Source organism: Dendrobates tinctorius, unplaced genomic scaffold (assembly GCF_039654945.1).
Source record: "Dendrobates tinctorius isolate UK_male_01 unplaced genomic scaffold, ASM3965494v1 ptg000005l, whole genome shotgun sequence".
Taxonomy (NCBI): domain Eukaryota; kingdom Metazoa; phylum Chordata; class Amphibia; order Anura; family Dendrobatidae; genus Dendrobates; species Dendrobates tinctorius.
In genome coordinates, this window is record NW_027361673.1 from 8,041,717 (window position 1) to 8,055,032 (window position 13,316).

Genomic DNA, 13,316 nt, shown 5'->3' on the forward strand with positions numbered 1-13,316 from the left:
CACAGGAAGTGTGGCGTCTTTGACCAGTGAGTGCTCTGTACCCATGAGGCTTTGCTTTGTGATGTCATGGGGCGGAGTTAATGTGAACTGTGGCGTGCACCTTGGGGAAGAATCACATAATGGAGGACAATTGATATGTAAAGTGAAAGTGAGTATACATGTGTGACTCACTGAATTAATTAGGATGGGGCTGTGTGGATCGCCCTGATGATATAAATAAGCCCTTTTTCCTCCGCTCACTGCAGACAGCAGAGAGTATTGAGAGCAGGAGGATGTATCTCTTAGCTTTAGCACTGTGGCACTTTTGAACAAGTTAGTCCCCTGAAGAATTACTTGGATGAAACGCGTTGGGACGCTCCTTGAAGGGAAAGTGTAGGGCTTGTGCAATTTAGGGCTAGCTGTGGACTGCCCTTGTCAGGGCAGGAGTTTGGGGATCAGATAATGGTCAGCTTATGAGGGTTGTGACAGGGTATTGTACTCCCACTGCTGCCTATCCATATGTATGATGAGTATCCCTGGAGACTCCTAACCGTCTGCAAAATATTGGTGAGATTGTTCCCTTTATTATTACTCTCATCTATTTGTGGCTATGAACCTTTCCCCTTTCTTTGGTTTAGCCAGTATATAAACATATGAGTGCAATTGGCTATGGCATTTTGCTATTTTTTATGCTGTATCCAATATATATAGATTGCTATTTGGTTATCACATTAACGGCATTCTATACTCCTATCTGATGCTTTTGGGTGCATTCAATTATCCTTTGGGGATTACCCAATGTATGGGCATCTCGTTTTAATCACTTTTGGTGACACTTTAGGTTTGATTATTTTAGATTTACATATATCTCATTTTTTACTATATGCACTTAAGCACTTTCTGGCAATTGACACAGTGATTATGACCCTGTGGAAAATTAATACATATATTATCAGTTGACATACAGTGCTTAGCCATGTGATATTTTCAATTTATCTCATAATTACCTCTGGAAATTTAACACGTATTACAAGTTCATTCTCCATGGAATTATACAGATTGTCTGAATTTGTATGATATATTGATGCAATATATCACTTGTATTCTCCAGTTATATAAATTATATCTTACTACTTCTCTTTTTGACAGAAGGCCTCCTGTCTTAGTTTGTTCTAGTTGATTAATTAATAAAGAATGGTTTTATTACAGTATGTATTTTTATATGCATCTCTTGACCTTGGGTTCTTATCCAGGGTTTGTTTCAATTACTACAAGAGGTAAATACTAACCCTCTGTGATTTTCCCCAAGTATACCTTGGTTTCATGGACAACTGCACATGGAATAAGTGCTTACAAGCAGGTACAGCACAAATGCTTGATTCCCATCTCATGTAGAGTTTCAAATAATTACAGTGCAATATGGCATGTGGATTTAACCCTTTGCATTTCATAGAATAAAATGTGTGGCAAAATGGCCATGTAATAAGTGCATTATTGGCAACACAGATCAAAATTAGATATGTCTCAGGTTTTTTTGCAAAAAAGGTGAAAAAAAAACATTTTTAGTGTACTTGGTCCATGATCTATCTTCAAAAATGATGGATGGCACATGTTCCTAAAATTCTGATGAGTGAAATAGCCCTTGCCAATGGAGCTGGGGTATGGGAAGGGGCCCTTAACCAGTTACGGCTTTATTAATATAGAAAGAAAACTTTCTCTAACTCTCTGTCATTAGAGATTATTTATGAAAAGTTCTTTTTTTATATCACCTAGAAAATCATAACTGATGGAGCGCCCATAGCTCAATTCAAATAACTGTCAGGTGAGAGTGTTGTGGGGTGTCGGCCTCCAGTGACCCATAACTGATTGAGGGTTCCATCCTCTATCATTCATATCATCCCTTACTGAATGAGCCCCTTCTTACTCATACTAAGAGCTATGTACACATTCTACATAATTATAAGTAATTACACACATGTGCACAATAAACACATACCCAATAAATATACACACCAATAACCTTACTTTTTACAGCTGAGTTGCTGGGCGCAGGTAAAAAGGTTTCAATCAGTGTAGAAGCAGCTTGCAGACCCTTCCACTATCTGCCCTTATAGGAAAGAAGACAGATATGTGTGTTTCTAAATGTGTGTGTGCATGTGTGTAGGTGGAGGGGAAGAAGGAAGGAAGTGTTAAGCTGGCACATGAAGTTTTATGTCATCTATGACCTGTCTCCCCCATATGTCTATGAACCAATCTCCTGATACCTTCGCTCACGTAATCTCCGGTCATCCCAAGACCTCCTTGTCTCCTCCACTTATTTGCTCCTCACCCAACTGCCTCCAAGACTTCTCCCGAATAGCCCCCATGCTCTGGAATTCTTTGCCCCAACATGTTCGACGATCAACCACATTCAGATCCTTCAGACGGAACCTGAAAACCCACCTCTTCAATAAAGCCTACAGCCTGCAATGACCCCACTACCTCCTCACCACTACTGGAGATATCACCTCAACCAACACCGGAACTGCTGCAACCCCCAACCTACTGTCTCCTTCCCCACCATCCTGTAGCATGTAAGCCCGAAAGGGCAGGGTCCTCTCCCTTCTGTATCAGTCTGTCATTGTAAGTTTGTTTACTGTAAGGGATATCTGTAATTTGTATGTAACCCCTTCTTATGTACAGCACCATGGAATCAATGGTGCTATATAAATAAATAATAATAATTAAGGTAGAACTACAGAACTCAATTAGTACTACCATAAATCATGGTCCAGATTTTGACCAAAGTGAATCTGCTCCAAACATATAGAAGAAAGGGGGACTGAAGGATCCTCCGATGCTCTGCTGGGCCAGTTCTACACTGCATGTGAAGCAATGCTACTCTCCAGTAATCACATATTAATACACAGTTGTCAACCAAATTCTATAGACTGTTACCTGTTTTAGCTGTGTCTCAGAATTGACATGAACATCACAAATTTCACAGTGAAAAGTTTTGTTCTGAAGACCAGTATTTCCCTTGGTTAAAGGTCCTCTGCCTTTTACACCTGCCCGAGGAAATGCTTTAATAGTGCCACTTCCATTCCTGGCTTCAACCATTGTTTTGTGCTTTGTTCCTACAGGTATTAAAAACAAAACAAAGCAGAAAAAGACAGGATTGTCAAAACACCTTCTCCAAATGTCACAGGCTCACTAATAATATCCAAAACAAATTTACAAAATTGATGAAATAGTATTTTATGATGCAGGCTTTCACATTCTAAAGGGCACATCATTTTCTTATCAGTTATGAAAGATATTTAAGGCTAAGTTCACACATTTCACCATATTCAACAATAGAAGAATGACGAGTGTTATAAAGGTGAAAAACAGAAGATGTTGTTGAATTTGAAACCTGCAATAACTTATAAAATGCATGAAAAGGAATTTGTCACCAAGTTTTTGCATCCTAATCTGAGAGCATCATATTTTAGAGACAGAAACCAGTGATGTGTCACTTAATGGGCATTTTTGGGGTAGTCTTGATATAATCACAGTTTTATCTTCAGAGATTATAACTAGAGGACTAGTAAACCTGCTGCCATCGAGTATTCCCTATTTATGAGCATTGAATAATCCCCCTCCACTACTGATTTGCTTATTTTACTACTTAGCAGAGTACACAGAAAGCTGATGATTAGAGTTGAGTGAAACGGGTCGAAAAAATTCAAAAGTCGCCGACTTTTGGCAAAGTCGGGTTTCATGAAACGAAACCCGACCCTAGGATGAGGTCGGCCACGAGGTCGGCGACTTACGCGCCAAAGTCGCGTTTCAAAAGTTTGTTTTGCGCTCTTTTTCAGCCAATCAGGATCCACGGACACTGTGGGCAACGTGATGACATAGGCACGGGTCACCACCATCTTTCAGAAGGGCATGCAAGTGATTGGCTTGCTTTGGTGGGCGTCACAGGGGGTATAAAAGAGCGTGCACGCCGACCGCCATCTTACTTCTGCCGATCTTAGTATAGGGAGAGGTTGCTGCTGATTCTGTAGGGAGAGCGTTAGGCAGGGAAGAAGACAAAAAAACTGCTTCTGCTGCTAGCGATTTGGCCTGCACAACACACCAGTCACTGTGTGTGCAGTGCAAGGGGAGGCTATATAGTGGTGTATCAGTGGTGTTGGTTGTTGGGCTGCCTTCTAAGGCTTACTGACATTTCTGCATTGCTGTTTACCCACTGCTCCGCAAACTGCTTTTTTAAAAGCAATCCCAATTTTTTTTTTTTGTCCTGCTGAGAAGAAAAAAAAACTGCTTCTGCTGCTAGCAATTTGGCCTGCACAACACACCAGTCACTGTGTGTGCAGTGCAAGGGGAGGCTATATAGTGGTGTATCAGTGGTGTTGGTTGTTGGGCTGCCTTCTAAGGCTTCCTGACATTCCTGCATTGCTGTTTACCCACTGCTCCGCAAACTGCTTTTTTAAAAGCAATCCAATCTCCCTTATCCTCTAGTCACTTTTGTCACAGCTGTGCCATCGAGCCTGTCACATAGCGCTCAGATATCAGTGGGCCTCACACAATCCAAAAGTGTCCAGTGTCCAAAAGTGTGTGCAGAGATTCAAAATCTCCCTTATCCTCTAGTCACTTTGGTCACAGCTGTGCCATCGAGCCTGTCACATAACGCTCAGATATCAGTGGGCCTCACACAATCCAAAAGTGTCCAGTGTCCAAAAGTGTGTGCAGAGATACAAAATCTCCCTTATCCTCTAGTCACTTTGGTCACAGCTGTGCCATCGAGCCTGTCACACAGCGCGCTCAGATATTCATTGGGCCTCACACAATCCAAAAGTGTCCAGTGTCCAAAAGTGTGTGCAGAGATTCAAAATCTCCCTTATCCTCTAGTCACTTTGGTCACAGCTGTGCCATCGAGCCTGTCACATAGCGCTCAGATATCAGTGGGCCTCACACAATCCAAAAGTGTCCAGTGTCCAAAAGTGTGTGCAGAGATTCAAAATCTCCCTTATCCTCTAGTCACTTTGGTCACAGCTGTGCCAACGAGCCTGTCACATAGCGCTCAGATATCAGTGGGCCTCACACAATCCAAAAGTGTCCATCCAGTGTCCAAAAGTGTGTGCAGAGATTCAAAATCTCCCATATCCTCTAGTCACTTTGGTCACAGCTGTGCCATCGAGCCTGTCACATAGCGCTCAGATATCAGTGGGCCTCACACAATCCAAAAGTGTCCAGTGTCCAAAAGTGTGTGCAGAGATTCAAAATCTCCCTTATCCTCTAGTCACTTTGGTCACAGCTGTGCCATCGAGCCTGTCACATAGCGCTCAGATATCAGTGGGCCTCACACAATCCAAAAGTGTCCATCCAGTGTCCAAAAGTGTGTGCAGAGATTCAAAATCTCCCTTATCCTCTAGTCACTTTTGTCACAGCTGTGCCATCGAGCCTGTCACATAGCGCTCAGATATTCATTGGGCCTCACACAATCCAAAAGGGTCCAGTGTCCAAAAGTGTGTGCAGAGATTCAAAATCTCCCTTATCCTCTAGTCACTTTGGTCACAGCTGTGCCATCGAGCCTGTCACATAGCGCTCAGATATCAGTGGGCCTCACACAATCCAAAAGTGTCCAGTGTCCACAAGTGTCTGCAGAAATTCAAAATCTCCCCTGTCCTATAGACACCTTGTACCTTGTTTTACATTACTATATAGTTTGTTGGATTTTGTCTACATTTCTACCAAAAATCAGGAAGGCTGGTGGAAGAGGCTGTGGAATTGGGCGGGGGTTGGCAGCTGGTAATGATGGTGTTGGTGGTGGATCTGATGGTAGTGGCAAGAGCAAAATAGGACCGAATGCAGGAGGTGCTGACCCTGCGTCATCGTCTGGCTACATAAGGCCTCGAACGCTTAGTTTTCTAGGAGTTGGCAAACCGCTTTTAAAGCCAGAGCATCAGGAAAAAGTTTTGTCTTACATTGCTGACTCAGCCTCCAGCTCTATCACCTCCTCTTCTTCAGTTGTAAAAAGTAAAAGCACTGAGTCGTCATTGGAGGCTCATGTTCATGAACCACACCTTTCCTTGTGTCCTTCAACCCAACCAAGATTGAAGGATGACGCAGGCCATACTACTGATTACTCCATGGAGCTGTTTTCACATACCATGCCTGGATTATCAAGTGAAATGGTGAATTACCCAGGCCAAGATGAATCTGACATGGAGTGCACTGATGCACAGCCGCTGATGGATGATTCTGCTGGTACATTCACTCAGAGCACTACATTGTCCTCGCAGTGTACAGAGCCAGATTCTGACCCTGATGAGACTCAGGTGCCCCTTCCCGCACACTATACCACCATACACGGTGACACAGAGGAAGGTGCACATGACATAGAAGAGGAGGTGATGGATGACCCAGTTGTTGACCCAGATTGGCATAAATTGGGGGAAGAGGGTGCTGCTTCCAATAGCTCAGATGAGGAGCATCCACAGCAGACATCGACATCGCAACAGCTGTTATCTGGCAGGCCTGGAGCACTCCAAAGACAGGTTCCAAACATCAAAAGAGTTGCTGGACAGCTTGTCCAGAGGGTCAAAAGATCACAGCGTGCTAGGCCGCAAAATGTCTGCCAAAGTAGGAAGAGTGCAGTGTGGCACTTTTTTGACCAAAATCCTCATGATCAGGCCAAGGTTATCTGTAAGAAGTGCGCAAAGACCTTTAGCCGAGGGAAAAATCTGAAAAATTTGAATACCAGTTGCATGCTTAGACATTTAACCAGCATGCACTTGCAAGCGTGGACACAACACCAAACCTCAAGTGCCACATGTGCAACTGATCACAACGAAGGTAGTCAGCAACGCTACATTGTTTCCCCCACTGTAAGCCCACCGGTTAGCACAGCAGCAAATGTTGAGGTGTCATTGCAAGACCACAGCAGTCAGGGAATCCCACTGTTATATCAACGAAAGACTGATTCTAGGCCATCAGAAAGAACACCAACTCCATCACCATCATCAACCCTCTCTCAGTCCGCCCTGTCCACCGCTACTTCCACCATATGCAGCTCTCAAGTCCAGCTCACCCTCCCAGACACTATGAGTAGGTCAAGAAAGTACTCAGTCTCTCATCCGCGTACACTGGGTTTGAACGCCCACATTGCCAAACTAATCTCGTTTGAGATGATGCCCTTTCGGTTGGTGGAAAGCACAGCTTTCCGCGAACTCATGGCCTATGCAGTACCACGCTATGACCTACTCAGTTCTTCTCTCGCAAAGCCATCCCAGCCCTCCACCATCATGTGAAAGACCGCATTGTCCATGCACTCAAGCAGTCAGTGAGCGGAAAGGTGCACCTCACAACTGATGCATGGTCCAGTCGGCATGGCCAGGGCCGTTACGTGTCCATCACTGCGCACTGGGTTAATGTGGTGGATGCAGGGTCCACAGGGGACAGCGGTGGTGGGACAGTGCTGCCTAGCCCACGGTATAGGAAACAGTTGGCTGTAGGCGTTCGACCCTCCTCCTCCTCCTCCTCCAGAAGCGAAAGCTCGTCCACAGAGCGCAGTCGTACGAGCACTCCATCTGCAGCTGCCACTGTTGCACACGATGTGTCCCCCTATCGAGCAGCTAGTGGAAAGCGTCAGCAGGCTGTGTTGCAGATGATGTGTTTGGGCGACAGACACACCGCCGAGGTGCTGGCCGAGTACTTGAAGCGACAAACTGAGTCATGGCTGGGCAGTGTACATCTTGAGGCAGGCAAGGTAGTTAGTGATAACGGCCGTAAATTTTGTGGCAGCCATAGCCCTTTCAAAACTCAGCCACATACCTTGCTTGGCTCACACCTTGAACCTGGTGGTGCAGTGTTTCCTCAAAAATTATCCGGAGTTAACAGCCCTGCTTCAGAAGGTGCGAAGACTGTGCGCGCACATCCGCCGGTCGCCTGTACACTCCGTTCGTATGCAGAAGCTGCAGCGATTGCTCCACCTTCCCAACCACCGCCTCATTATCGACATTGCAACAAGGTGGAACTCCACCCTGCACATGGTGGAGCGGCTGTGCGAGCAGAGGCAGGCCATAATGCATTTGTGGGAGGATACATGGCCAGGCACTTTGAGAGCAGACATGGAGTTGACAGGTGTGCAGTGGTCGAAGCTGAAAGACCTTTGTAAAGTCCTTCAGTGTTTTGAGGAATGCACATGGCTGGTAAGCGCAGACGACGCCATCCTAAGAATGAGCATCCCACTTATGCGTCTGCTCATGCAAACTTTGACGCACCTTAAGGAGCAGGCGTCTGCAGCCAATGTTGATGAGGAGGAAGAGGAGGAGGGAATCCTTGATGACATTCAGCCCATTGTCTGCTCAGGGACCTCTCCTGGACGAGGTGGAGGAAGAAGAGGAGGAGGAGGATGATGATGGGGATGATTACTTAGGGGAGGAGGATGCATCTCGTGGGGCAAGTGAAAATGTTGGCGTGGCAAGGTCTGGTACAGGGTTTGTGCGTGACTGGAGGGATGTGGATTTGCCAGAAAGTGCTCCTCCACCCAGCACTCGCAGTTCACCATTGACACCGGGAACATTGGCCCACATGTCAGATTATGCCTTGCGGATCCTAAAAAGGGACCCCCGCATTGCCAAAATGATGAACGATGATGACTACTGGTTGGCCAGCATCCTGGATCCACGCTATAAAGGCAAATTACAAAACATCATGCCACAGGAGAACCTTGACCTAATATTGGCTAATAAACAAGCAACTCTGGTAAATCGGTTGCTTGAGGCATTCCCAGCACACAGCAGCGGTGATGGTTCTCACACGAGCCGTACGGGCCGGGGGCAGCTTGGCAGAGGTGTTCGTGGTGCACACAGCAGAAGTGGCGTTGGAGACAGGGGTTTCATGACAATGTTGTGGACTGATTTTTCAAGTACCGCTCACACAACTGGTAATACTGCATCGATGGAAAGTGACAGGAGACAGCAGTTGTCAACTATGGTTACAAACTACTTTTCCTCCCATATCGATGTTCTCCCACACAGGTCATTCCCCTTTGACTATTGGGCCGCTAAACTGGACACCTGGCCTGAATTGGCCCAATATGCCTTACAGGAGCTCGCTTGCCCAGCTGCAAGTGTGCTATCGGAAAGAGTCTTCAGTGCAGCTGGATCAATCCTGACAGAAAAAAGGACCCGTCTGTCAACCCAAAATGTGGATGATCTAACCTTCATTAAAATGAACCACGCATGGATTTCCAAGGATTTTGTCCCACCTTCCCCTGATGACACATAGGGTGACAGAAAAATGGCTTGCTTTGGTCCACCTCTTCCTGGTACTTCACCTATTTCGCCTTTTGCATCAGCTGAATGTCCAACATCAACATATGCCACTTTCTAAAACTCCCTAACTGTGCTGCCTCCCCCCCCATGGCCGGGGTCACCACCTAGCGCACGACACCGTGCGAGTGCTGTTGCCCTGGACAGGTGGGTAGGCCGACTCTTGGGCGCGGGCACTGGCACAGGGTCCCTCATAGTGCAATCAAGTGTCTCTGACGGTGGTGGTGCACACCCGCCGTCAGACACACCGCTGTACTATGAGGGACCCAGTGCCAGTACCGACGCCCACGAGTGGGCCCCCCTTGCTTGGGCAGGGCCCCAGCATTTGCAATCTTTACCTCTCCCTGCTCCTCCGCTGTGTAATCTGGGCCGTCAAATCCATACTGTGCCTGACACCGTCTGAGCCTGCCTCCTGAGACATATATTTTGAATGTGTACGCTATCCATACATGTTATCTGGGGATACGGTACCCTTTCTAACCTTTGTGCAATCACGTGCAATCCATACTGGGCCTAACACCGTCTGAGCCTGCCTCCTGAGACATATATTTTGAATGTGTACGCTATCCATACATGTTATCTGGGGATACGGTACCCTTTCTAACCTTTGTGCAATCACGTGCAATCCATACTGGGCCTAACACCGTCTGAGCCTGCCTCCTGAGACATATATTTTGAATGTGTACGCTATCCATACATGTTATCTGGAGATACGGTACCCTTTCTGACCTTTGTGCAATCACGTGCAATCCATACTGGGCCTAACACCGTCTGAGCCTGCCTCCTGAGACATATATTTTGAATGTGTACGCTATCCATACATGTTATCCGGGGATACGGTACCCTTTCTAACCTTTGTGCAATCACGTGCAATCCATACTGGGCCTGACACCGTCTGAGCCTGCCTCCTGAGACATATATTTTGAATGTGTACGCTATCCATACATGTTATCTGGGGATACGGTACCCTTTCTAACATTTGTGCAATCACGTGCAATCCATACTGGGCCTAACACCGTCTGAGCCTGCCTCCTGAGACATATATTTTGAATGTGTACGCTATCCATACATGTTATCTGGGGATACGGTACCCTTTCTAACCTTTGTGCAATCACGTGCAATCCATACTGGGCCTGACACCGTCTGAGCCTGCCTCCTGAGACATATATTTTGAATGTGTATGCTATCCATACATGTTATCTGGGGATACGGTACCCTTTCTAACCTTTGTGCAATCACGTGCAATCCATACTGGACCTAACACCGTCTGAGCCTGCCTCCTGAGACATATATTTTGAATGTGTACGCTATCCATACATGTTATCTGGGGATACGGTACCCTTTCTAACCTTTGTACAATCACGTGCAATCCATACTGGGCCTAACACCATCTGAGCCTGCCTCCTGAGACATATATTTTGAATGTGTATGCTATCCATACATGTTATCTGGGGATACGGTACCCTTTCTAACCTTTGTGCAATCACGTGTAATCCATACTGGGCGTGAGAACGGCTGGCGAGCTGTTAAGCAAGCTACAGCACCTGTGGTTTGCACACGTAAGTTTTTCATTTTTTCAGGAATGACGGTTAGGCCTAATTCCGGAACTGCGGTTGACCTGCACTCACTGGGAAATCATTGTTCGCGGGTAATAATTGTAATCAGTGATCCCCATCACTAACGTTGTTCAGCGGGTTATCTGCACCTGTAAGCGACAAACGCTGGCCTTTTCAGTGTAGCGCACATGCAGCCACGGACATGTAAGGGCATGACACACCAGTTATTGGCCAATCTCATGTGCCAGAGCCTCACGTGTCCCTCTAGTAAGCCGGACTCGGACCGCGGGGCATGACGGAGTCTCGTTCGTTAACGAAATTAAGCTTACAATGTGTGCATCTGTTCTGTAGCTGGCATGGTTGAGGTTTCCCAGGTGGAGTCGAATTTAACCGTAGGCTCCACTCCTGGTGGTGCCCTTCTGGACATTCCTTTAAGGTTCAGCTTTGCGACCATACTGCCCACGTAAAACAAACACTTTGCCTTCATGAACGCTGTTTGGAGGGTCATGACTCGTGGGAATATTGCCGCCCAATCAGTTAACCTGCTAGAGAGATCCTTCGTTGCTCCCAAGCATGACATCACACTCCCTAGGAAGAAGGTAATGCCACTGTGGCGACCGTACTCCTGGGGGCGACACAAGTGCACTGATGCCCAGCCACTGCTCGATGAATCTGCTGGTACATTGACCCAGACCACTACATTCCCCTCGCACGCTACACGACCTGAATCTGACCCTGATGAAACTCAGGTTACCCTTCCCATATACAGTTCCATCTTACACGGTGACAAAGAGGAAGCTGCAGATGAAAGTGCAAGTTCGGCCCACCCGCCATCAGACACACCACCGTACTATCAGGGGCCCTGTGCCAGTGCCGTCGCCAACGAGTGGGCCCCCCTGCTTGCCCAGGATCACAGCACTTGCAAAGTTGAAATACTGTGCAGTGAGATGGAAGATGGGGACGACGAGGAGTCCAGACAAGTACAGGGATTCCCTAGCGAGGAGACTTATTTGATTGTTTTCAATGTTGGGACAGCAATATTTGGGGAGCACTATACTCTGGAGAATGATAGATGGGGCCCACCATACACTGGAACATTCCAAAGGTGGACATCAGACACTGGAGCAGCATTTACAGGGCCCATTATACACTAGAGCATTAGAAATGGGGCCCATTATGTTTGGAGCATTATTTGGGCCCATAAGACAGTGGAGCTTCATCCATGGGGACCAACATATACTGTAGCATTATGTGGAGCTCATCATATACTGTTTCAAACATTATATGGGACCAATGATTCTGTATGGAGAAATAGATGGGCCTCGTCATGAGGTGTAAAAAGTGAGGTATTTTTCATTGGACTATACCGCTATTTCTCTGCCGTATCGGAGCATGATGAGTTGTGGTATGTGTTAAAGGGGCGCTCTTTCGCCCAGGGCACATGAAAACCTGGAGCCAGCCCTCCCCCCCACAGTCTGTAGCCAAATAACCCCCATTTTTCAGTGCGTAACTTGTATTATGAAGTTAATTAAGGTTGACAAGCTTAAGTAAGAAGAATTGATGCTTTTGGCATTCAAATGGGCACTGTTGATGTGTTTCCTGTCCTCCTCTCACTGCCGACTTTTATTCCCCATTGACTTACATTGGGTTTCGTGTTTCGGGACGACCCCGACTTTTCCCTATAATCGGACGATCTTGCTCGACCCGACTTTTGGAAAAGTCGGGTTTCACGAAACGAAACGCGACCCTAAAAAACCAAAAGTCGCTCAACTCTACTGATGATCAGTGGTGTGGGTGAGATTATATAGAGCTCAGCATTCAGAGAACTGGTAGGTCTGCAGTAGATAAAATAGTTATTTTTTCAAAATTCCATCAACCAGCCCAGTAAGTGATATATCACTGGAATCTAGGTCTTTGGCATCATGCTGCTCTCTAATAACAAAATCTTGACAACAGATTCCCTTTTAGCCCTAAAGACCAGTTTAATGACATAATTGGGGATGTTGGCTATAAGAAAGTCCACTTGTAGCAGCTGCAACATGTAGAGTGTAACAGATAGAAACAATTTTTTTTCACCTTATTCTTGATTAAAATATTTCAAAAACTTTTATTCAATTTCATAAAAAGTGGACCTCACAATAAATCCAAGCATGATGTAGAATCCTTTACACAATATGCTCAAGAAGGCGTTAATATATTTTTTTGTCTTTTAGTTCCTGTTCTCTGGCTGTGTTTGCACAAATGGTGCTAATATATATAATTAATTATTTGATGGATTCACAGCCCTCTTAGGTTTTGCCACTCATTTAAAAAAGTTTGGTTCCAGTACCAGAACAGTACCTAAAATCAAACCCGAACTTGTACCGCATTCAGTTGAATCGGGGGCTCCAACATCCATTGTTTGCCACCCTGTCATCTGCATGATAGTGTTGCAAACACAAACACTGATTGGAGGTAAGATTGTTGTTGCCTGTCAGAG

At 46.0% G+C, this 13,316-nt stretch overlaps 1 protein-coding gene across 3 annotated transcripts in view; it reads right to left on the reverse strand.

Annotated features, from left to right (window-relative positions):
- ZNF385D (zinc finger protein 385D) overlaps nt 1-13,316 on the reverse strand; it is a 615,949-nt gene that overhangs the window by 24,375 nt on the left and 578,258 nt on the right. For all 3 annotated transcript variants that reach the window (XM_073568247.1, XM_073568257.1, XM_073568267.1), the window contains one exon: nt 2,917-3,095. In XM_073568247.1, the coding sequence (XP_073424348.1) occupies nt 2,917-3,095 (179 nt within the window). The remainder of the gene's footprint in view (nt 1-2,916; nt 3,096-13,316) is intronic.